The 25643-nt window shown below is 45.6% G+C and overlaps 1 protein-coding gene across 2 annotated transcripts; it reads right to left on the bottom strand.

Annotated features, from left to right (window-relative positions):
- Positions 1 to 1916: 1916 nt before the first annotated feature.
- Positions 1917 to 18662, bottom strand: CD160 (CD160 molecule). Of its 2 annotated transcripts, none has more exons than XM_060622231.3 (5): positions 18382 to 18662; positions 9841 to 10110; positions 8829 to 9155; positions 4505 to 4639; positions 1917 to 2646 (listed from the first exon to the last, which is right to left on the bottom strand). In XM_060622231.3, exons 2-5 carry the CDS (start codon positions 10034 to 10036, stop codon positions 2639 to 2641), a joined length of 666 nt encoding a protein of 221 aa, XP_060478214.3. In that variant the 5' UTR covers positions 10037 to 10110; positions 18382 to 18662; the 3' UTR covers positions 1917 to 2638. The 2 variants fall into 2 exon arrangements, with proteins under 2 accessions (XP_060478214.3, XP_060478217.3); XM_060622234.3 differs by having other exon boundaries at positions 1919 to 2646; positions 9841 to 9985; positions 18382 to 18652.
- Between the last annotated feature and the right edge of the window lie 6981 nt (positions 18663 to 25643).

Here is a 25643-nt window from a genome sequence, read left to right on the forward strand (position 1 = left end):
CGTAAGTTCTGAGGCAGGAACTTGAGGGAATATATCACAAGTGGCCATCCTGTGGGGGGAAAGTGTAGCTTATAGTAATGTCAGCGTCTTAGCACTCAGCCTGGGAAGCACAGGGCTGCTCCAAGGGTTTAAAGGAGACTGTGTACAAGTGGAGATGTTTTCTAGGATCCACTCAGAGCCCTTGTCTTATCCAAAGGACATTATGAGGTTTTGATCTCTCATACCTGCCGGATACATGGAATTATAGTCATTCAACTCTAAGATTGTATACATAAAAACTTTATAACGTTTTGCCAAATTGCACTTAGTTGGTATCCACGGAAGTAGAGTCTATATGTTTGTTGCCTTTCCTGTTTCAGCTGCGTATTTGTGACTCATGGGGTGTAAGATTGTGGTTCTTTACCTTTTCTAATAAGATGTACCAATTTTAGGGTCCAAAAATTATTAGACTCCTCATAACAAGATGATTGTTGTATTTTTAGGATTTTTTAATGAAAAAATACCTAACAAAAGCTGCTGTGATTTCAGTAATGCTTTTATTTTTTTTAGTATTTTTCATTAAGTTTTTTTAAATTTAAGTAATCTGTACACGCCATGCGGGGCTTGAACTCACAACCCCGAGATCAAAAGTCATATGCTGTTCTGACCAAGCCAGCCAGACGCCCCTCCGTAATGCTTTTAAATCAGTTTGTCTTTATTAGTAACACCATAATCTATATCCAGTTGAAATATAGTATATAAATATTTGTAAGCTAGTATTATTTATTCAGAGTGAAGGTAATGCTGAAGTCGATTCTTTGTAATAATTCCGTGGCCTCACAGAGGTTCACATTCCATGCATGGGTTGTGAATCACTCCTATAGACTGAGGTTAAGATGTGTGTTCAGAAAACGACCTATTCATGGATGGAAATTTGTAGGCTTATTTGAAATCAGTGGTATCAATAATTTTTGAAGGCAAGATAGAAGTATTTCACATTTCCATTTTAACCAAATCTTTAGATAAGCAGAATAAACAAAACAAATTCTTTAGAAATGAGACTTCTAACTTACTGTTGCTTTACTTATTCTGCTTAGTTCAAGTCAGAGCTAATAGTCTAATGTTCTTGAATGTCTTGACAAGCTTTTGCAGCAAGCATGTATCCTTTTACAGATATTTATGTGTGACCTATATTAGTATAGCAAAACGGGTGAAACTTTTTCCATAGCTTCTTTGTGAAATTTCCAGTGATTGTGTAATATTGACAGATTTCAGAAGATTCTTTGAATAGTAAAAAGCAGAAGATGTCATCCATGTGAGCTTAAAATTTAGAAACACAGAACATACATAAAACCGGTAGAGAAAGATTAAAGTGAACATAATATAATGGAGAAAGCTTTGGAGACTTTGGAGTCCATATTCAAATGACTTTAGGTTTAAAATCCAGAATTTCATTTGAACCTCAGAGCGATCCTGTGGAAACGGAAGATAGCGTAGGCAAGATCCCATTTACAGATAAGTAAACAAATAGCATATCAAAATTTCATTGGCCCAAGGACCCAGAGCTGGTACATTGCAAAGCCAGAGTTTGAATCCAGATGTTTTGACTCCATGCCTACTCTTTTTACCTCCATAAGGCACAAAATCCAAAATCCTTACTTAGTTCGAGGGTCAAGCCATCACTAATAAGGGTCTAACCCATCTTTTTCAGCCTTTTCTCTCCCTCTTCCCACAAACCGTAGCTCCCACATTTGGCAGGTCCTGGCCAAGGATCACAGGTAAGGTGTCTGTTTGCTTTTGATGGCTTCCCATTTAGCTCCAGTTAAATTGTCTGTGTTCCTATCTGTTTATTCACAAAGTTTCTCCTGTCAGGAATATCCTGCCGTCCCCCCAACTCCTTCTCTCACTCCTTGCTTAACTAGGACAAGAGGTCATCTGTCCAGAGAGAAAGACAAGAGGATTTGTGACTTTAGGAGAAAAGAGAAGGCTGCAAATATTGCTTTGGGCATTTATTTAAAAGGAAAGAGATGTGACCAAAGAGATGGACAAAAACATGGTTGAAGCTGGGCACTTATGCTCCGTGTTGCGGCTTGGCACACCGCTGTTTCTTCCTTCAGCTGCGCTGGGGGGGGGGGGGGGGGGGGGTTCTGCCCAATGCCAGGGTCTCTTCATTTCCTTGGTTTCGTGCTGAGTCAGTCACTGGCTCTGGCTTTCTTCTCCTACCTATCTTTGCCTGTTTCTTCTCTCTTCTTTCTAGTGTCAAATAAAAATCTCTTCCAAAAAAGTTGGTGTTCTCATTTTGTTTGGCTTCCTTGTTTACTGTGTTGGAGGAGGGGGAAGGAAAACGTTTTTCTTGGGCACAAAACCACACATACTTACCCAATATTTGAGTGAGAACTGTACATCGTCCACTTTTGTAACAGCTGTTCTTTTAACTGGTGACAGGGTGGGAAGAAAGCTTTGATCTGGTGGTGAGGAGAGCAGGTCAAGGAATACGCTCATTTGACCCACCTTCTATTCCCCAGATTCTTGGCGTATTTAGCATCTCTTTCCCTGTGCTGTCTTCTTCTCTGTATGTGGCAATGTGAAAGGCAGCAAGCTACAGAGTCAGGCTAATCTTGCTGTAACTTTTTTTTTTTTTTAAGTTTCTGGCACAGGCTTACAAAGCTGTAGGAAGAAAAAAGAAAGTTGGTATTACTGCCACACAACTTAGATACCCGATGTAATTCATTATTTGGTCCTTGTGACTCAGGAGGGAATGGAAAGGAAAGAAGGAAGGGGTTATGTGAGTTGTATCTTATTGCTAACATTGCACTTGCGTCCTCTAGCAAATCTGGCTGGTTTTGGTGGAAGTGGGGAGGACGCCAACCTTTGAGGTCTCTTTGCAGGAAAGTAGGGCAATCAAAGAAGAAATCAGTGCCACTCAAAAAGTTGCAGGTGGATTCTCCATGTGTAGCACCAAAGGCTGGCACAGTGTTAGGAGAGGGACACTCACTGAAGGTGGTTTCATGAGCGGAGGGAGGCCCAGAGATCCAGGGAACTCCCTCATCATTGTTTCGATCATGTGTAAGATGGTAACTTGATCTGCGTGATCTCTTTGGACCTGAGAAAACGTGTCCAAAAGGATGCCTCCTGAACAGTGCCTCTTCCGTAGTTCTGCTAGGTCTTGAGTTGGGGGGAGAAGGATAAAAGGCACCAACTATCAAAAGTTCATTCTTAGCACCCGATTGGAAAGGGGAAAGCAGAGAGATTCTTTGCTCTAGAATAACTTGGAAGTCAAAGGTGGTAAGCGGTCATAGATTGCAATTTCCTTTTCAAAGTTTTTATTTATGAAGAAATGACATTTATTTTACTGACAGAGTAGCCCGACCATCTGAGGGAATTTAGATTCAGTAAAGAATTCGGTCTAAAGGGTCAGACTGCTTGATATTCACCAGTTTCCACTTGACAACTGTCACAGGCTTCCATTTGGCAACTCCTTGCCAAGGATCACAGATAAGGTCTTTTGCTATTTTGCAGTTAAGGGACTGGAGTAGGGAGTTCTAGGTGGTCCTCTTTCTGGAAATGGGAGGAGGTAATCTCAGAATGGGGAGGGTGGTAAAGGAGAGAGAGAAGGTGCTTAGCATATAGTAGGTAATTACTGAGAGCATACGGTTTTAGAGTGAGAAGGTCCTGTGTTAATACCCGTGAACTGGAGAAACAATCTCTTTGTGCCTGTTTCTTGATCAGGGAATGTTTGCCCAGAACAATGAGATGAGGTTAGAATCCCCATATGTAAAACCTAACCCATCATACGAGTTTTCTTTTAAAAAAACGAATTTATTAAGAGCTTACTATGTGCCTGGTACTGTCTTTGTTGGGGTAAATGCATTTATAGAGCTTACATTCTGGTGGCACACGAACTGTGGTAGTTATTGATTAGAGGAAAGCTTAAATAAAATGGAATTAGGAATGCCAAGGACAGGCAAAATCCTGCATCAGTGCTGATTATACAAAAATGTAATGGCAAATCATGAGTTCCAGTCTCTGTTACCTAATAGGGAAATTTGTGATCTGCAGAGGACTCAGTTCCAAGTGTTTATATACTCTGCCCATCACCCTTTGCCAAGGAGCTGCACTTCTACAACCCACCTCCAGACCCAGTCTGTCTCTTGCCTTGTTTTTCACCTAATAGGTAAATACCTCTTGCCTTTACTTGTAGCCTGCTGTTGGTCCAATGGGGAGAGGCAGCTGTATTTATTTATTTGCCTCTCCTACAAGTTTTATTTCCTAGCAGGTCTGACCTCCTATCCAGTGGAAAACGTGTTTCATCCATCTTCCTCTGGGTAATATGAAGTCTTGAGTCCCTTTGGACCAGTTTTGCCCTCGTGTTGGTTCAATGGTTTCCTGTGGACGGCCAGGGCTTGAGCAGCATTTCAGTCTCCCACTCTAGTCTCCCTTTCCACCCATCACCTCCTGGAGGATACTCTAGGTGTCAAAGGTGTAGCACCCTCATTGTAGGTGCTTCAGGCTCTTCTGTACATACCTTGAAGGGCCAGCAGGCTAGTGGCCAGCATCACCCAGACCTTTTGCAGGAAGCCTGAACTGGGAGTGCCTTGACTGTGAGTGAACTCGGGGTGTCTTTTTTGCTTCAATCCTTTGACTGTGTAGTTCCCTGCCTCTGGTTCAAAAGAGAATCAGTGGATCAGGTGAGGGTTTCAGAAATCATTAATACCTCCTTTTGCATCATCTCAGGACGGTTGGGGGTTTTTTTTGTTCGTTTTGTTTTTTGTTTTGGTTTTTGTTTTTCGTTGTTTGTTTGTTTCATCTCCAAGGATAGCTCTCAGCACTATTTATTCCCCAAATAAATATTTTTTAACATTTATGGGTAGTGATGATTTACTTAATTAAGCAGCAGTGAACTGATACAGAATCTACTGTGTGTCACACTGGGGATACAAACAGGCCTACCTTAAAGGAACTTTATTTTTTTTTTTTTTTTCATGTTTTATTTGAGAGAGAGAGCATGAGCAGGGGAGGGGCAGAGAGAGGGAGAGAGAAACCCAAGCAGGCTCTGTGCCGTCAGTGCACAGCCTGATGCAGGGCTCCAACTCACAAACCATTGAGATCATGACCTGAGCCAAAATCAAGAGTCAGACGTTTTTTAACTGAGCCACCCAGGCACCCCTTGATTGTACCTTTTAAAATCTGTCTTATTTTCTTAAAAAATGTTTTAATATTTATTTATTTTTGAGAGAGAGAGTGCAAGCTGAAGAGGGGCAGAGAGAGAGAGAGGGAGACACAGAATCCGAAGCAGGCTCCAGGCCCTTAGCTGTCAGCACAGAGCCTGACACGGGGCTCGGGCTCATGAACCGTGAGATCATGACCTGAGCCAAAGTCAGACGCCTAACCGACTGAGCCACCCAAGCGCCCGAGTCTTGTTAGACAGCTAACATAGCTTAGTCACCTTGGGCTTGGTTGCCCCCAAATCTCATTTAAAAACTATCTTCTGGAGTGTGTCAAGCAGTTTAGCAGAAGTTAAAATCTTGGGCTTTGGAATAGATCTGGGTTTTTATCTACCGTTTACTAGCTGAATGAACTTACCCAGATTAGCTTTGAGCCTGACTTTTCACGTGACAAGATTAGGCCCAACCTCAAAAAGGCCATGAAGATCGAAAGAATTGATCTATCATTCAGCGCAATGCCTGGCACACAGTAAGCACTCAGTAAATGGTAGACATTGTTTACAGACACTATGTTACCTGTCCAGCTTTGTTTCACCCTCCAAAAGGAACCTCATCTCTGCATTTGGTGAGCATCCATATGTGCTGACACTAATACTTAAATATACCGAGAGGATGAGAAAGGCATTTTATCTCACAGCCATCACAAGTAGAAATGCTTAGGGTGTATTAGGAGAACGTGACTAGGTTATAGACTACATAGATCAGCTTATAAAGGAGAAGGGCTTTTCAGCTCCGATTCGGTTCTGCAAGCTTAGCACTGTGCCTGTGGGATGCACAATCAACAGGACAAGTATGAGAAGAACAACAGAGGAGTTTCCGCTAGTAAAGTCAGCTGGAACAGGATTCACATAAATGGTAGAATGAAATTGTATAGAGCGTCCAATACCAGGCAAAAGTGATTCAGACATCGTCCCGTAGACACTGGAAAGCCCTTAACATTCTGTGAATAGTGGTGTGGCATGTACAAATTAGCATTTTAGAAAGAGATCAGATAGCAATGTGGATTGAAGACAGATGGTATTTAGAGTTGATGGACTATTAGGTAACGGCTCAGTTCCAGGTCCAGAGGTAGGATGTGGGAGGAGAAATAAAGATGAACGAGACACACTCGGATTTCAAGGGGCTTGTCAGGAGACTTGGAATATTTTCAGTGTGAGATGATGAACACTTGGAAAACCCCTTTGGGAAGAAAGGAATGAAAGTAGGAAAGAACTAGTAGTATTTAGTAACTGACTGGATGGGGAAGAGAAAAAAGGCACCCAGATTTCAACTGTAAATCATGGGCAGAACTAGGGTCTCAGGTTGAATGTGAGGAGATGGCAAGCGGGACAGTTGTCAGTGAAAACATTAAATTGAAAGTTAGGAAAGAAGTTAGAGCTGGAGAAATTGATTCGTGGGTCGGTTTGCAGGGAGGTGCAGGTTAAAATCAGGAGGGTATGAGAACTTAGGAGAGACAGCACAAAGATCGAAGAGGTGAGGAGTGAGTCTGAGGGAATGAATTCACACGTTTGAGAGGTGGGAGGAGGAAACAGTGACAGATGAAGAGAGAACAGACAGGAAACCTGGGAAGTACAGAGTCACAGAAGCTGATAGAGATTGGGAGTTTGGTAAGGGGAGGAATGGGAGGGCTGACTGGAAGCAGGGTCAGAGGGGAAGGTACCAGGAAGCAAGGAAGAAACTCTAAGTCAGTCTAGACTGCGGTAGAAAATGTGGGTTAACTGCTAACCATAGGAGATGATGAAAGCATTTGTTAAAAGGTTCCAGGCTGGGTTTTTATTTGGGAGGGAAGTAATTTATTTCTATTTTTCTTAAAGTTAAAACATAAGATAGTACTTGAAAGTTCATAGAGCATAATAACAGTGTCCTTTAGTCTTCCTATGCTTATTCCCTAGAGACAACCACTGTCAACTCTGAGCTGTTTCATTCACCATATTCCGAAATAGTGTGCTTATATTGCCACTTCTTGATAATAAAGTTTAGACGTTATTGATTTTCTGTTAAAAAAGATGATATGTTTCTCTTAAACCTCTACCTCCTTCCCCGTTTCTGCATCTTTCACAAATCATTATATTACACATTTTAGTTAAATTAATTTTTAGATGATCTGGTTTCTGTAAATGTTACCTATTACAGAGCCAAGTTGTGCGCCATGGTTAGGCTTCCTTTTGTAAAATTTAGTGTTTTCCCTGGAGATAATGAGGACTTTAATTTTTTTTAACCAGGCAAAATTTTCCATATCTGTGTCTTTAATCCTTCATCCAATCTATCACAGGCCTTCAGAAAGAAGACCTATCAATTCAATTTTTACCTACTATACATCTTCCAGAGTCCCCTTTCTCTTGTTCCTTTTGGACTAATTGCCTGTTTTGGCCCTTTTCCATTCCAGGGTTTCCTTATCTCTTTTCCCTATTAGAGTCCTTACTTTCCTGGATCCCATTTTATCCACTCTACCTATTTACTTTCCTGTTTTTTTGTAGCAGACCTCTGGTGGCTTCTTAAGATCACATTGATGGCTTTTTTTTTTCTTTTCCAGTCATTGCATGTCTGTCTTTATTCTTTCCTCACATTTGATTGGTAGTTTGGTTGGGTATACAATTCCAATTAGAACATAATTCTCGGGGTGACTGGGTGACTCACTCAGTGAAGCGTCCGACTTCAGATCAGATCATGATCTCAGAGTTCATGAGTTCAAGCCCTGCCTCAGACTGTGCTGACAGCATGGAGCCTGCTTGGGATTTTCTCCCTCTCTTTCTACCCCTCCCCTGTTTGCTCTTTCTCTCTCTCAAAATAAATAAATTTTAAAAAGAACATAATTCTCAGTTTTGAAGGCTTGCTCCTTTCGGAATATAGAAACACAGAGTCATGCGCTGTGGGGTATATGAGGAAGTCATATATAAAGCTGAGGCTGGAGTAACCATATTTAGGTTTTGTCAAAGTAGTAACAGAATAGGGGAGTATGCACAAAATGAAGGAAATATGCAGAGATGAGAGGCCTTGCTGCCCCAGAGACATTGAGATCGTAACTCTTTTTAAGTTCTGTTGGATTTCTGGTTTCTGATTCTAGCAACAAAACTCATAAATGCCAGCTATGCTTCCTGTTTTATTATTTTTTTCCTTTTAACCTATGGCAGCTTGAGTGGGTTTCTGTTTCTTAAAACTAAATGTTCTTAAGACAACCATCCGTTTTATCTAAAATCCATATCTATCACAGCCTGAAGGCTCAGTGCCTATATTTAGAAATAGAACCACATTTGTGAGAGATCTCTGAATCAGAACCAAGAAGCCTAAATTCCAGACCTCTATCTGCTTCTACTGGCACTGGTCAGTGAGACAAATTGAACAATTTGCTTTACCTTCTTGTGACTCAGTCTCAGCGTCAATAAAAATTGAATGGCTTACCTCAGTAAGATTTTTAAAATTAAAGACAAAATGAGACCACTTTTGTATCCATGCTTTGAGGAGAGGTGGCATTTGCTGGTGGGACTGGTGGGAAATGACCGAGTCATGGGAAGGACTCTTCCCCCAAGGAGACTCCTACCCAGGACCCGAAGTAACTACTTCTGGCTCCAGCCGCCGACCCTGCTTACTATCTCATCTGGTGGCATTTGGGAGATCAGAGCTTACCTGTGACTAAAACAGAGAAAAAGTGGCCCTGAAGGCGCATATCTGGCCTCTGGCTTGTGGCACAACACTGGTAGGTCCCGCTGTCTGATGGTGTGGCATGGTTTATGGTGAACACCAACTGAGATGATCTTTCGCTGATGCCATCTTCCCTGGGATCCTGTCGAAGTCTCAGTTGCCGCAGGCTGGTCTCAGGGAAACAGCCCGAAGACCTGTCCTTGCACAAAAACACTATAGCACCCTCAGCCTCTTCTTTTGTATGCCGCAAAGTACAGATCAAGCTTAATTGCTTTCCATCCTGGGAAAATGAGCTGAGGATGTGCAAGCACCCTGGAAGGGCAAGGGGGAGGAATTAGGCCCCGGAGGCCAGGTATACATGGCTGACTAATTCATTCACAGAGAAATGTTGAGCAGACGTGGAGGCTAACAGACATTAAATACCACCCCTTAGACGAGTAGTCTACAGCCTATACCCCTATCTGAGGGAGACCTGCAATCCCAGTTATTCATTAATTCAGAAATGACTTCTATTTTATTTCTACTCTCCAAATGGAACTTGCATAGGACCTTTACTAAAAGTACTTTTGTATACATCTAATCCTTGGTATAGCCCTAGACACATGTGTTGTTCCCATTTTATAAACTGAGGTACATGGGGGTTAAATGGGTTATATACTTGACACATATTGTAGTATCTGAGTCTCAAACCCGGGATTCATAAAGTTGGAAATGTGTAAGATGCTGAAAGAATCTTCGATTGAGGTCCAGATTACCAGGCTCTCAGCAACACATAGCAACCCACAGGGGCAGAATGTCTGATGGGGTGGGCAATAGTATTCGTTTTAACAAAAAAGAACATGAAACTGTTTTTGCCCTTTCACTAGTGTCAAGAGGCAGTGGGTTCTTTTCTTCCCCACCAGAGAAAAAAATCTTGGGATCCATCCCTTCTCACGAGTACAGGCTTTTCCCTGATGGCTGTCTCTGCTCTGGGGATCTGGGGGTGGGCTGTCCTCACCACCAAGTCGGATGTCCACCATTGCCAGCAGAATGGCCAGGACCAAGCAGCCTCTGCCAGGTGCCATCAGGGTCCGGCACGTTGTCAGCAGCTGCAGAAACTCAAAGCAAACGTTGGCTCCAGTGATATCCTTGGCCTCGATTTCCTGAAAGCACATGGGGATTCCTAGACAAGGCCTTCCGGGCTCCAAGACCATCTCCCTGTTCCAGGCACTAGCTTAAGTTGGCTTAAGTCAGGTGGAGGAAGGCTTGGGCATGAGGGTCCAGCTGGCTGGGAAATGAGACAGTTTATCAAGTGAGGTATGCTGGAGAGGAGAGAGGACAAAAGAGGTAAGACACCTATACAGGGAGACACCAAAGGCTCTATTGTCAGAATATTTTTTTCTAAATTAAGTTGGATTACTGGGTCAACGAATATGAACGTTAAAATTTTTTTCTGCTGGGACGCCTGGGTGGCTGAGTCGGTTGAGCGTCCGACTTCAGCTCAGGTCATGATCTCACGATCTGTGAGTTCGAGCCCTGTGTCAGGCTCTGTGCTGACAGCTCAGAGCCTGGAGCCTGCTTTGGATTCTGTGTCTCTCTCTCTCTCTGCCCCTCCCCTGCTCATGCTCTGTCTCTTTCTCTCTCTCTGTAAAAAATAAACATTAAAAAAATTTAAAAAAAATTTTTTTTCTGCTATATATTATCAGATTGCTCTCCAAAGATATGGTTGAAATTCAGATGTTCAAGAATGTGCTTGTCAGCACTGGATACTGTCATATTTTTTCCAATTTGATGAATTGGATCAATTTGAGATCTAAAAAATTAGATCTCACTGTTGTTTTATTTTGCATTTCCATATCTAGTGAGGGGGAGGATCTCTTCATACATTTATTGGTCAATAGTATTTCCTCTTCTATGAATTGCCTGTTAATTTTTTTTGCCTTTTTTTTCAAAATCACCTTTTTAAAAAATCAGTTTTTTCTCTGTTAGAGATAGTAACCTGACTTTTTTGTTTTAACAAATATTTTCTCCCAATTCATTATTTATCTTCTGATATGATGTTTCTTTCCATCAGGAAAATTCACATGTGTGTGTAGTTAAATACAGTGCTTCTATCTTTTCTTTTAAGTCCTCTGTGTTCCCTGTATTAAGAAGTTTCCCTCAGGCGGGACTTACAGTTTTCTTCCAATATTTTTATTGTTTTACCGTTTATATCCTCTCATCCTAGCTAAGAAAAAGTATTCTCATGTCAAAAAAACCCAAACTGAACCAAAACAGTATATTGCGAAAAATTTCAGAAATGAAATTGAGGACAAGGAACAAGCCACTGTAACTGTAGGGGTCCGTGACATCATGACCTGAGCCGAAGTAGGACGCTTAACTGAGCCACCCAGGTGCCCCCTATGCATTGAATCATTTTAATCTTCACAGATACCTTTACCTCCTCTTTTTAGGTAAAGATACTTTGCATTTCTTTCCTTCAGAGTGTTTCTTAAATTTTCCTAAACCTAGAAAACTTGGTGGCACTCTGATCCCAACTCTTGATGATTCTGTGCTCTCAGGCTTGTCTCAGGTCCTCACTTGGCCCGTTCCCTCACCTGTAAAATGAGGTGGCTGTCTACTTCAAAATATTGAAAAACAAGCCTCAGCAACACAGATCTGAATGTGGCATTCTCCCCAGTTAAAAGATCTCAGTGACTCCACACAGTTGATATTTATCATTCTTCTGGCTACCCAGTAGTATCTTCTGGTGGAACCAGCCTCCCTCTCTTTTCTCCTCTCAGTACCTCCCTGTGAGTCCTCATAGAAAGTAGAGCTCCGATGCTCTCTTCAGGAGCCCAAAGGACCGGATACACTTTCTTCCTACCCTCCGAAAGCTGGGGTTGAGCCAATGAGGTGTTCCCATCAGGCATTTGGGTCCTGAGGACATGCTGCAAAGATGAGGTAGAGGTAGGATGATACTCCCTGGTGGGATTCCTTCCTAGTCTGGTGCTTCCTCCTCCCACCCCTGAATCACCATCCTAGCCGACCCAAGATACAATTCACTGAATACCCTAAGCAATTTCAAACCTGCAGATTTCTGCGCATTTTGTCTACTCTTTCGGAGATGCCTTCCTTTCTGTCTCTGCCTGAGAAACTCTTTTTTTCATTTCATTTTTTTTTTTTTTAATATTTATTCATTTTTGAGAGAAGAGTACAAGTGGGGAGGGGCAGAGAGGGAGACACAGAATCTGAAGCAGGCTCCAGGCTCTGGTCAGCTCAAACTCATGAACCATGAGATCGTGACCTGAGCTGAAGTTGGATGCCCAAATGACTGAGCCACCCAGATGCCCCTCTTTTTTTTTTTAATTAAAAAAAAAAGTTTATTTATTTATTTTGAGAGACAGAGAGGAAGAGAGAGAATCCCAAGCAGGCTCCGCACTGTCAGTGCAGAGCCTGATCTCACAAACCATGAGCTCATGACCTGAGCCAAAACCAAAAGTCAGATGCTCAACTGACTGAGTCACCCAGCTGCCCCTCTGCCTGATAAACTCTTAATCATCCTTTAAATTCCAGCTTATAGCCCTATAAGGGGAAACCACAATAAAATAAAATGAAAATAAACTAATGGAATAAAGGGAAAATGGAGGAAAGTGAAAATTAGGAGTAAGAAAGAAGAAAAAAATCATAAATGTAATTGGAGCTAAAAATGAAAAGGGATATTTTTGTATTACCTTAAGCTGAAGAGTTAGAAAATCTTGTTGAAATAAATAATTTTCTATGAAAATACAAATGGCCAAATTGACTCAAAAAAATAGAGGAAACCTAAAGGGCCCAATGACCATGGAAGAAACAGAAAATTATTTGGTACTATCTTTCCAGAAAGCACTACTTTGGATAGTTTATAAATAAATTCTTCGAGATATTTTGATGTTGTTCAAACTGATAGCATAGAAAAAGAAGGAAATCTCATTTCTTGTTACTAACACCAAAACCTTAAAGCCTAAAGAAGACTGCAGACCAATCTGACTTATATGAACATTCGTGTAAAATCCTAAATAAAACGTTAACAAACCAATCAAGCAGGATATTAAAAATGTAACACACCATGACAAATGGAGTAGGATTTATCTTAGAAATTCTTGGATGATTCAATATTAGGAAATCTATTAATATCCGTTACTATGTTAATAAATCAAAGAAGAAAGTCAATATTCTGATAAAATCTCATATTCATTCCCATGAAAACTCTAAGGAAAATGGTGACAGTTGAGTATTATTCAACATAATGGAGAAATATATATCTCAAATAAAATTTTAGAATCATATTTAATGGTAAAATGTAAGATCATTTCTATTAAGATTAGGAGAAAGGCAAAGGTGCTTCCTATTACCTTTATTATTTTCTATTTTTCTGGGAACATTAGTCATTGCATTTAGACAAGAGAATAAAGTTAAGGGTATAAATACTGGAAATCTTGAGGCAAAATATTTCCACTTGATGTAACTTTTTTTTTTAATGTTTATTTATTTTTGAGAGAGAGAGAGAGAGAGAGAGACAGACAGAGTATGAGCAGGGGAGGGGCAGAGAGAGATACACAGAATCTGAAGCAGGCTCCAGGCTCCAAGATGTCAGCACAGAACCCGATGCAGGACTCAAACCCACAAACTGGGAGCTCATGACTTGAGCCAAAGTCAGACACTTGACTGACTGAGCCACCCAGGCGCCCCTGATGTAACTTGCATTTGGAAAACCCAAGAGAATTAAGAATATTAGAAACAATGAAAGAATATTAGAAACAACAGATATTCAGGGAATATCTGAATAGGCAGTTCACAAAATAGGAAATGTAATGAAAAGTTGTTCAGTCTTAATAGTAGGGAAGTGCAAAGTTTTAAAAGTTCAGAGTCCAGAATTTCAGAATTACCACCCAACAGATGAGTACAAATGAAAATGATCAATAAATCCAATTCAGGGTGCCTGGGTGGCTCAGTCCATTGAACGTCCGACTCTGGCTCAGGTCGTGAGCTTGTGGTTCGTGAGTTTGAGCCCCGCATTGGGCTCTCTGCTGTCAGCACAGAGCCCACTTTGGATCCTCTATCCCCCTTCTCTCTCTGCCCCTCCCCCACTCATGTGCATGCACATGCTTTCTCTCTCTCTCTCAAAAATAGATAACCATTAAAAAAAAAATAAATCTGATTCTACTGAGAGTCTTAGGAAATACGTACAATAGTTCACCCTGGGTGAAAATATACCCTGTACTTTTGGCTCTGCTTATAGAAATAAAAACATGCGCGTGATGGAATATATGTTTAAGGATATTTGCTGCAACAGTATTTATAATGCCAAAAAACTAGAAAAAAGGTAAACACCCATCAGTCAGAGAATGGTTGAATAAATTATGGCATATCCATAGTATAGAGTATTATGTATTTATAATTTACATAAAATAATAAGATAAACATATAACATAAATAAAATTTAATCAGATACTCACAAAATAAATACAGAAAATATAAATATTTCCTGGATACAACTGTTAGTCAGAAAATATGATAGAAGTAGAAATGCCACTCATAGCAACAACAACAAAAATCCCATAAAATTCCCAAGAATTTAAAATGTAGCAAGATTGTATTAGGATCTATAGGATAAAAACTGTGAAGTGCTGTTAGCAAAAGAAAATCTAAATAAAGACAATTGTTGATTTTCTGTATACTTCTCTATTAATGTGCCACGATCCTAATAAAATCCCAGTGGTCTGGCCCCCAGTGCTTTTGCCCTAGCCCTGACCTCTTGTTCCCTCTCCTGTGTTGTTATACTTTCATGCTGTTCCATGTCTTCATCAGAATGTCTGGCTGACTCTTGAAGCAAAACATTGAAACATTTAGTGACATGCTTTTGTGTCTAGCTACAAAGTAACGTCTAATTTGAAAAGGAAGATAAAGAAGGATTGCAATTACTCATTTAGCCTAGGTTTGTAGTTAAAAGCATAGACTCTGGAGGCATCTAGGTGGCTCAGTTAGGCGTCCGACTTCAGCTCAGGTCATGATCTCGCAGTTTGTGGGTTCAAGCCCCGCATCAGGCTCTGTGCTAACAGCTCAAAGCCTGGAGCCTGTTTTGGATTCTGTGTGTCTCTCTCTCTGCCCACCCCCCCGCCCCACCCCACTCACGCTCTGTCTCTTTCTCTCTCAAAAATAAATAAACATTAAAAAAAAAAAAAAAATGCATGGGCTCTGGGGCCAGACTGCTTGTGTCTAAGACCGGATCCAAAACTTACTAGTTGTGTGACAGGCAAGTTTCTTAGGCTCCTGGGACAGGAACTGTGCTCAGCCCTTAATAAATAAATGGGTATATTTGACAAACACTGAACACCTCTGATGTGTCAGGCACCATAGAGCACAGAGAGATCATTAAAACTGAGGCAGACTGTCCTAGTGGTTCTATGTAGCCTTTAGTCAGAAGGACAGGTCTATAATCTGGCTTTGACACTTACTAGCTAGCTGTGTGATGTTAGGCAAGTTTCTTAACCTCTCTGAAAAACAGCTTACTGAGCTATAAAATGGTGCTAATATTCTCTTCCCAGGGCTGTTGTTGGGGTTAAAGGAGGCAACCACGTAAACTAGTTACCTGGTATAATGCCAGTATAGTGGCTGGCATAGAGTAAGGGCTCAGTAAATGTTAGCTATGATTATTTTTATGCTTCCTCATATTGGGGGCAATTTACAGTGTCCCATGCAACATCCAGATACACAATTGTGTTCAGTTCTTCTAAAACACAGCTATTATGGTTATTTAAAAATCTGTCACTTTTACTAAGCATATGGAAGCTTAGAGAGGCACTGTGAGTAGCTTAAAATCACGGCTTCTAAGTAAAGGAGCTAGGATTCTAATTCCCAAGGTATGTGAGTCTTTCTCAGGTCCTTTGTTCCTCTTCTCACAGCTATCTAGCCATTCAGGAACAGCTGCAATCCAAGGAGGGCTTTGATGACAATAATAAGGTCATAAAGTATATCAAGGAATAGGAAAAGAGAAATTCTGAACGAGGGGTCTGGAAAGGCTGCAAGAAGGGAGTGCAGTTAGGCCTTGACAGATGGTTGCTGACTTTGGGGAGCCGGTGGTGAGGGCTGGGGAGATTTGGCCTCCAATCCGGGCTCTGCATTAGCTGTGATATGTTGAGAAGGTCATGTTCCTTCTCTAGGCGTGTTTCCTGAGGGACTGGTGCAGTGGGATGGGAGGGGGCGGGGTAGGGACTGCTTCCAAGAAGAGAGCTGCAGACTGGCGGGCCGGCTGGCAGGCGCCAGGCTTTTCCCTGTGGCTGGGCCTCGCGGTGCCTAGGGCCGAGCTGGAGCAGAGAGTGTAAGTCTATCGTGGGCGGTTCAAGAGGGCCGGGACGGGTGGGGGCCACGGGGGAAAGGATGCTCTTGGGGTAGGTGACCTTGGTGCCCGGAGTGGGGGCACCCCGGCGTCACGCGGACAGGGCCCGGCGGGGTAGGCACAGCCGCTTTTGCACTCTGACCGCTAGAGGGCGCTGCTTTCCAGATGGAACCGGGAAGGCCCGTGAGCCGCCGGGGCGCGGGGCAGGGCGTGCTGCCACCCGCGGAAACCCTGAACTACTGGTGGAGGTGTAGGGGGTGCAAGGTCGCGTCCGGTGGGTCCTGGGGGCGCAGCCTGTGCTAGAGCAGCAACTGGCCCTCCACAGCGGGAAGAGATGGTGGACAGGGAAATGGGACTCTCTGGGCGAGCCCCGGAAGCGGCAAGGGTGACAGGTGAGGATGGCATCCTCAACTTTCAGCCTTCCCTGGGCCCCCTGAACTATGCTGGCTGCCTAGGGCCTGTGGATGCGGAGGATGCGCCTCCGGAGGTAAGCACCCTCCTGGCCCCCGACCTTGTAAGGTGGGGCACGTGAAGTCCTGGATTCCAATCCAAGCTTCCTGTGGCCTCCGGCGCGTTACTAACCTTGCCCAGCCGCTCATTCCTCTTGTGTTTAAAACTCCCTTCTGCGAAATGTTGCGATAATTAAATGATACATGAATCTGTGCCCGAGGTTTTCTGGGGCGTGGGGACTGTCGCTGGTGGGGACACGACGGTAAGGAAGAGGCTCTTCTCTTTGCTGCTAAAGCCCAGATCTGACCTCTCAGAGGGGCTGGAAGGTTAGCAATCAGCCTCACAAATACTTGTTTGCAACTTTCCCACGAAGCTGAAAATGATGCCCCCAGACCCAGAGATGGGATTTCATCCGCCTCAACCCCGACTTCCTTAAACTAGAAACAGATTAGTAAATACACTGAGGTTAGCATATTAGGAGGCCCTGGAGCAGTTGCCTGCTTTCTCAGGCTTGTGGCTCTTAACCTCCTGGGCACACCTAGCCGGTAACCATCAGTAACCATCATAACTTCATAGTAGTGATGAGCGTAGGCAACATTTTGAGAAATCCATGACAATTGTAATGAGATGTGAAAATATTCCTGATTTCTGTTGATGGCAAATTCTGTCGAGGCTCGTTGCCGACATTCATAATCGAAGCAAAGGCTAACTTTCAGCTAGAGACTGGTGGAAATAAATAATGTTTCTCCCAGATTCAGGAATCCCATGAATGGACCCCCCAGTTAAGAATTCCTGTAGAACAGGCTCCTCGTTTTGCCGTTAGGGAAACTGAGGCAACCAGCTCTCCTGATTTCGAAGTGAAATGTCTTCCACTAAAGTGCATAACTCTGGAACTTGGAGGAAAAATATTTATTTATTTAATTTGAGAGAGAGAGAGAGCTCAAGCAGGGGAGAGGGTCAGAAGGAGAGAGAGAGAGAGAGAGAGAGAGAATCTTCAGCAGGCTCCATACTCAGCATGGACCCAGACTCAACTTGAGCCCACGGCCCTGGGATCATGACCTGAGCAGAAATCAAGAGTTTGATGCTCACCGACTGAGCCACCCAGGAGCCTGAAGGGAAACTGTTTCTAAACCATTATTTTCACCCTGAAATTCCCAAGTTGACTCTCCAAAACATGCCAGTTGGCCTGAAGCCCCCTCCTGTTGGTGTTACCCCCAGAGCAAACATCTGCAGTGTGAAGTTCCCTCCGGGGTGCCTTACAGGACCAAGGAGCCCTTGTCCTAGGCCAGGCTTTGAGGGATTCGGAGGAGAGTTGATCCAAAACTTGGTAACTTCCTCTAGTAACCACCTCCTTTTTCTTGGTGAGAACCACCCTTTGTCACTCATCACCTGTGAGCACTGAACAAAAGACAGTGGCCTAGAGGCTCCAGGACCACAGCAGAGGCTCCCTCACGTACAGTTGCTTCAAGGAGCTCGCCCAGATTTCCCTGCCATGAACACACAGTACGGTTCTTTCTCACTTGAGGTGCCAGAATGGGGCCCGTACCCCTGAAAACCTGCAGGGGAAGGGCGAGCATGGTGGCCCAGCTGGCACCGAGTAACACTTCTGTTTCCCAGGCTCCCGAGGGTAAAGGACATTTCAAAAATCAGGGTTTCTCAGGGACCTCACCGGGAGCCTGTCCTTACGTGAGCAGTTCTGTCAACTGTCCCATCCCTGCTCCTGGACCCCGGGTCCCCAGCGGGCCTTATTACCTCCGGACTGACGTCCTTCTTTCTTGCTCGTAGGCCGGGGGTTCTGGTGAAGGCACTTTGATGGAGCCTCAGCCCCTGACTTGCTCCCCGGGCGTCTCCCACTTCCGTCACTGCTCACACCTTCACGGCTGGTATATATGGTCTTTGAAAACCACAGCGTGGGTTTTTGTAGCAGGCAGGGGTCGGCCTACTTCTCTCTCCTCCACCCCCACTGTGCCTTTTTTTTCTCTACCACCCCATCCTCTGCTCCTTTCTCCTTTTCCTCTTCCTTTTTTTGTGTGATAGGGACAGACTCTAACTGTCTGCTGAGAGGGCTGAGAAAAAGTGCTCTTGGAAATTGCTTTCTTCACATTCGGGGACAAAGGTTTTTCACTCGGTGATTCAGAATAAAGACAAGACGGGTAATAGAATGACTAGGAGATGTAAGGACAGCCACGTGCTGTCAAGTATAAAGAAGAGTAGCAAGTCTTCCTGAGAGACTTAAAGACAGAACAGAGTAGGGGCACCTGGATGGCTCAGTCGGTTGAGCGTCTGACTCTCGATTTTGGCTCAGGTCATGGTCCCAGGGTTGTGGGACCACACAGGGTTGTGCGTCGGGCTCCACACTGAGCGTGGAGCCTGCTTGGGACTCTGTCTCTCCCCTTTGCCTCTGCCCCCTCCCCCTCTCACACACTCTCTCAATCTCTCTCTCTAAAAAAAAAAAAAAAAAAGGACTGGGCAGAGTAGAGAGCAGCTCCAGGCTGAAGGGGGAGAAGGAGGGTGGGGCTATGAGGGAGGCTGGGGTGGGCACCGGAGACAGGGAGCGGGGCAGCCCAAACAGTCCTGTACGTACTGGTGAGCAGGTGGGTGGCTGACCTATGACCCCTCGAGCCATTTCCATTCTGCTCTGTTCTGTTCCTTCTTGGTCACTGGTGGCTGGGGGGGATTGCTGGGATTACTCCTAAACTCTAGTGTTGTACACTTTGGTGGGAAGAGCACCGATCTGAGTGAGAGTGAGAAGCTTTGGGTCCTAACTTCTGCAAGGCTGGGCCAGGCTCCGTGCCAGGGGGCACCCAGAGCAGCAGGAAGCCCCGTGGTTCTGCAACTAACAACCGGCATGATTGCTAACCAATGGCAGGCTCCCCAGGAGCCCAAGAGGTGTCATCAGAAGTGGGGTTGGGGAAATTTTTCATGACTGATCTAGAGTCACTCTCACCCGTGTGCGGCCAGGGAGTTCCTGGTCTGGGGCCCTCTGTGGTCCCCAGTAGAGTGCTCTGGGGTCTGAGGTCCTTTGAGGAGGCCCCACCAGAGTCATCGTGTTGTCAGGTGGACAGCCATCAGTTCTGTCTCCTGATTCTGCTACACTGCTCAGCTTTCACAACACAATGTGCTGGTTCCTGGGGGATAGAAACCAGTGTCGGGCGTTGGGGTGGGGGGGGGGGGAGGACTTTGCTCCCATCTACGGTCTCTCACCGCCACCCGGGGCACAGGCCGGTCCACCGCAGCCCAGAGGATGCCTGGCTCCACGGACGTGAACTGCTGAATGGGGCCAGGGGTTTGCTAACCCAGTCCCCACAACAGTGGTCGCATTCGTGACTTCTCTGTTCCTTCAAATGGAGATTTGTCCACGCTTGTCTCTGTGGATACTCAGAAGGCTGGCCATGACAGCCTTCAGCCTGTCTCATCGGCCAGGGGGCTGTGCAACAGTGAGGAGGATGTTGAGGGTAAGAGGAGCTGAAGGTGAGAAAGCCGTGAATATGCGAGGTTGGGGCCCCACGAGCACCTGCGGACACTCGTGTGTTTGCACTTAGTTGCAAACCCCGCCACTAAGTTGCACTTAGTTGCAAACCCCTCCACGTTCTGCAAAGAGCTCAGGCGTGAAACTGAACGGCAGAGGACTGCTCTCGCACCAGTCGGGGAGCGTCTGTCCATCGTGCAGACACTTGCGTACGTGATTTCCTTCAAGGGCTGCTTCTGCTCCCTCCTCACTGAAGCTGTTGTGTCCTGGGCACCGTGGGGTTGGCATGACCGAACCCCGCCTGGCCTGTTCTCCAGCAGAGCGCGCTTTGTTGGGTCTACGTGGTGTGGGACGAGGCAGAATGTGCCCGGTGCTGTAAGCGCCCCAGAAGTGGGAGAAAACCCAGGAAGAAGAGACAGAAGGGAAGAAGAAATGGAAACGGCCCCCGTGCCAGACAGGCGCTTTAGTGGACAAAGTGACATTTGAATTGAACTTTTAAAGAAGGTAGGATTTCAAAAGGCAGGGGAAGCATTTTTCAGATGTGAGAATGATAGGAACATACAAGGTGTAGGGGGCACAGCGGGCTTGTTGGGAAACCAAGGAGGCGACGGAAATGGCTGGAGTGTAGGCTGCCTGCTGCCGGTGGCTTCAGGGACAGCCCCTGGCCCACAGCCTCCCAAGTATTTATCCTGTCAGCCTTTGGATATCTAAGGTTCCTGAGGCCAATTACACAATGTAGCAACTGATACAATGTTTTCCAGGTATTACTAGTAAGTGCTCAACATGAAAAAAAGATCCGGTTGGGTGTTAAATCATATCCCACTTCTGCAGCATCGTGAGGCCTGGCCTGGTCCCTGGCAGGGTGCAGAAACTTCAATGCCAGGGGTTCTCAAACTTGAGTGTGTGTTCAAGTCACCGGGTGATAGTTAAAATACAGATGGCCGGGCCCTGCCACGGAGTTTCTGATTCAGTGGGTTTGCAGTGGGCTTCAAGAGTATGTGCCCCTAACAAGTCCCTGCCGCTACTGAATCGCTCCTTGCAGACTCTTCTGTGCAATACCTCTTGCATCGTCTGCTTTCGTCTCTCTTGTGCTGTGTAGCTCACTGCCACCCAGAGCACCCACTCGGTACTCTTTGTTGCACACATCCAGTTTAAAAATTCATTCTCGGGGCACCTGGGTGGCTCAGTCGGTGAAGCGACTGACTTCGGCTCAGGTCATGATCTCGCGATTCGGGAGTTCAAGCCCCGCGTCGGGCTCTGTGCTGACAGCTCAGAGACTGGAGCCTGCTTTGGATTCTGTATCTCCCTCTCTCTCTGCCCCTCCCCCACTCACACTGTGTCTCTCTCTCTGTCAAAAATAAAATAAAAAATAAAAATAAAAATTCGCACTCATCGTGCCTTCAGATCTGCCTCCCCTTAACTTTCAACCATCGCTCCCAATTCTGCGGGGAGTCCTCCTCATGGAACATGTGTCCGGATGGTGGTTAAGTCACAGGCACAAGAGTCAGACTTCGAGGTCCATCTCCTGACTCCACTGTTTTTTATGTGACCTCGGGAAAGTCACTCAACTTTTCTTTCTTTTTTTCAAATGTTTATTTATTTGTTTAGAGAAAGAGAGAGACAGAGAGAGGCAAGGAGGGCACAGAGAGAAAGGGAGACAGAATCCAAGCAAACTCCATGCTGTCAGGGCAGAGCCTGAGGCGGGGCTTCAACTCACAACCCATGAGATCACGACCTGAGCCAAAATCAGGAGTCAGAAACTTAACCGACTGAGCCACCCAGGCGCCCCACTCAACTTTTCTTAATTTCCTCCTCCACAGAATGGGCCTGATAACGGCACTTTTGTCATAGGATTGATGTGCGGTTTCAATGAGAAAACGCACGTCAAATAGCGTGGTACTCGGCACGCCTGTTTTGTGACTGCTGGGACCGCCAGCATCCCAGGCGACCGTGAGGAAGTATGTCAGAGGCTGAGGATCTGCTGCCCTTCTGTGTCTGGGCCTCGGCCCCTCTTGGCTCCAGGGGCTTGGTGGGCGACCCATTGTCTCCCCTGGGGAAGGGTGAATTGACCCCTCAGGTACAGCCAACAGTTGTCTGGAAGGAAACCAAACCTCAGAGCAGGAGGGCGCCCAAAGCAAAGCTGTGTAGGCATTTTGGTCCCCACCTCCAGCCGCTGTCCCCACCGGCCTGTTGCCCAGAGTCCCTGGCGATCTATGAGCAGGACGTCAGGACTGTTTCATATGGAGACGAGGTGGCAGCCTCGGGAGTTTGGTATCAAGGCGACAGAACAAGCCTTGGGAAGAATGCGTCTCTCAGTTGCAGTTTTAATTTCCAGTCTGTAGTGAGTGGTTCTCCAGCAATATCGACCTCAAGTTCTGTCTTTTTAAAGAGAAGGCAGAGAAAATCCACTCCGGTCACTGTGGCATGCTGGCCAGTCTGTCTTGTCTCTCCCTGGTCACAGGGACACCAGGGGCCTTTGCAGCCAGGCCTTGTGCTGACAGGGGCCCCGGGCCTGCAGGACCGCTGGCTCACCTGCCCCACCACAGATCTGCACGGTGTGGGGGGGTGGGGGTGGGGGGTCCTGACCTTCTCCAGGACATACTGGCCTCATGCCGGAAATGGCTACAGTCACAGGTTTGTCTGTTCTCTGGGCTGGTGTGCCCTCTCTCACTGCCACTGTGGAGCCACACCGTGCCGTGTGAACAAATAGGAAAAAGGCTCCTCCTGGCAGCTCAGGGCCACACTGCCCCCTGGACCCCAAAGTCACGTAGCACGTGGGCCTGTAGCTGCGGATCCCCCATCGTCCTCGGTGTCTCGCCTCCTGGGAGCACCTGTGTGAATCCAGTAAAGGCCGTGTGAATCCAGTGAATCCAGTGAATCCAGTGAATCCAGCCTCCCTGAGGCTCCTGCCAAGCTCTGTCTTCCGCCAAAGGAGTTGAGGAAACCAGCCTCTGAAGGCAGATCTGAAGTTGGGGTAAAAATTTGGGGCTCTCAGGGATGGATCTCAGATACTGTGTGACATCTGTGCTTTCTCGGCCTCCCCACAGCCACCAGGGACCCCAGGCCTTCCTGATGCCTAGGGCTTTGAATCAGGGACTACCATTTTGTCCTCCAGGGTATTTCCAGTCTGATCTAGGGGAAAGGAAAAGATAGTGTTTAGCAAAGGATTCTTCGCAGGCACTTGTCTGGCTGGCTGGGCACAGAGGCTGCTCTCCACCTTCAGGCAGATCCTTGTCTTTGTCCTTGTCCTGACTTGGGCTTCTGAGAAGAAAGTGTACATTCTTCAGTGGATAATGAAAGCAAGCATTGCTTTTATCTTTTTTTTTCCCTGGCACATTAGAATTCTAAACAATGGGAAACAGGAGGAGGCACACAGATGAGTTTGCCCTCCAAGCTGGGATGTCAGGAGACACTAGAACCGTCCCAGAGGAGGCCATACTTTGAGGCAGGGGTGTCTTTTAAGTCGTGCCACAGACTTGAGACCACTAGGCTGTTACTGGTCCTGATTCTCTCTCACTGCCCTTCCCCCCCGCATAGGCTGGTCCCCAGTGTCTCTGTGAGAGGTACGGTCAGGCCGAGGCTGTGGCACTTTCCTTGCTCTTCTCCTGTTCCAAAGCGTGTCCCTCTGGAGCCCTGAGAAGCTACTAAAAAGACAAGGTAAGACGGGTAGGCAGATCGAAGATGGGGTCCAGACTTCCCAAGGACCACTGATCTTCTGTTTCTGTGTCTCTCAGAAAGAGGCAAGTGAAGACCCCAATCCATACTCTGAGACTGCCGGGACTTCTGTTCAGGCAGGAACCCAGGGCATGGCCCTGTTCTTGCTCTACATGTCCGTTTTCCTTTTAGGGGAAATGTATTGTGTATTCTGCCCCCTCAGCTGGGAAAGGGAAGAGGGAGAAAATGACTGCTAAAGTATCATTTGCAAAGGTTAATAATTCGCAGCTCTCCAGGGGTACTCGGGCCTCCCCTGACCTGCCCCCCGGTTGCTGAGAAAAAACACAAAAGTTCAGATCAGCAATCACGTGGGGCCCAATGTGTGAGCCGAGTGGCCTTGCGCTGCTGTAAAACATTTATCTCAGTTCTGCATCTGGACCCTGGCCTAATAAATTCCTCCAAAGGTATGCGGACTGCCTCTTCGGGTGCAGGATGAGGCCAGGGTCACCTGGGTAGTCAAAGGAGGGGACTGTCATAAACATGGACTCAGGACAGGGACAGAAACCCACTGGAGCTTAAAATTCCAGGCTCCAAGTTAATGAGCTACTAAAAAGACAAGGTAAGACAGGGGTAGGCAGATCTGAAGTTGGAGTGAAAATTGGGGCTATCAGGGATGGACCTCAAGTGTGAGGGAGGGAGGCTGGAAACTTGCACTGAGCCAGGCAGATAGGTGTAGTAGAAAAGGGCCTTGGCCTTGGAGACAAAAGCGGTGGGTCGTAGCCATGGCTCTGCTATGAACCTGGGGTGGCCTTGGCTGGGTCACTTCCCTTCTCTGGGTCTTTGTTTCCTAGTCAAAAAATTGAGGCCGTACAACTCAACAACACAAAATGAAATGAGCGGATTAAAAAATGGGTAAAAGATTTGAACAGATGTTTCTCCAAAGGAGATACGCAAAAGGTCAATAAACACGTGAAAAGATGCTCAACAGCGTTCATCTTTAGAGAAATGCAAATCAAATGAGACGTCCCCTTGTGCCCATTGGGATGACCGTTATCAAAAAACCCCGAGAAATAGCAAGTGACGGTGAGGATGTGGGGAAATCGGAAGCCTGCATGCTGTTGGTGGGAATGTAAAATGGCGCAGCTGCGGCCGAAAACGGTATGGTGGTTCCTGAAGAAAATTAAACATAAAACCACCATATGATCCAGCAATACCACTTCTGGGTACATGCATCCCAAAGAATTGAAAGTGGGGGTTCGAATGGATACTCGGACACCCATGCTCATAACAGCATTACTCACAAGAGTCAAAAGGTGGGAGTAACAAATTCATCACCAGATGAATGGATAAATAAAATGTGGATAAATAAAATGTGTGTGCACGCAGTGCAGTGTCACTCAGCCTTAAAAAGGAAGGGGATTCCAACACGTGCTGTACAATGTGGATGAACTTGAGGACATTCGCTGAGTGAAATAAGCCAGTCACAATAAAACGTACCGTATGGTTTCACTTATCTGAGGTACCTAGAGTAATCACATTCATAAAGACGGAGAATAATGGTGGTTGTCATGGGCGGGGGCAGGTGAAAATGGGCAGTTGTGGTTTAATGGGTGTGGAGTTTCCCCACGTCGGGCTCCGTGCTGACAGGTCAGAGCCTGGAGCCTGCTTTGGATTCTGTGTCTCCCTCTCTCTCTGTCCCTCCCTCACTCACGCACTGTCTCACTCTGTCTCTCAAAAATAAATACATTAAAAAAAAAAAAAAGATTCTGACCAGGATGTAGAGGTGATGCCAAGGTATTGATCCCTTCCAATTTTTTACAGAGCAGGCAGGACCAAGGGCAGCTGACACCCTCAGGGTAGGTCACTTGCAGCCTCGAAGAGCTTTCTCTGT

Source organism: Panthera onca, chromosome C1 (genome assembly GCF_046562875.1).
Source record: "Panthera onca isolate mPanOnc1 chromosome C1, mPanOnc1 haplotype 2, whole genome shotgun sequence".
Lineage (NCBI taxonomy): Eukaryota > Metazoa > Chordata > Mammalia > Carnivora > Felidae > Panthera > Panthera onca.

Bases quoted from the DNA above. Each gene is read 5' to 3' on its own strand.
- CD160 (XM_060622231.3), bottom strand. From the start codon at position 10,036: ATGGTCTTGGAGCCCGGAAGGCCTTGTCTAGGAATCCCCATGTGCTTT. The intron at 9,156-9,840 runs GTGAGGACAGCC...TTGCCCTTCCAG, and splicing joins GGTGGACATCCGACTTGGTG to GGTGCTTGCACATCCTCAGC. The intron at 4,640-8,828 runs GTAAGCTCTGAT...CTTTTGAACCAG, and splicing joins TTTCTCTGTTTTAGTCACAG to AGGCAGGGAACTACACAGTC.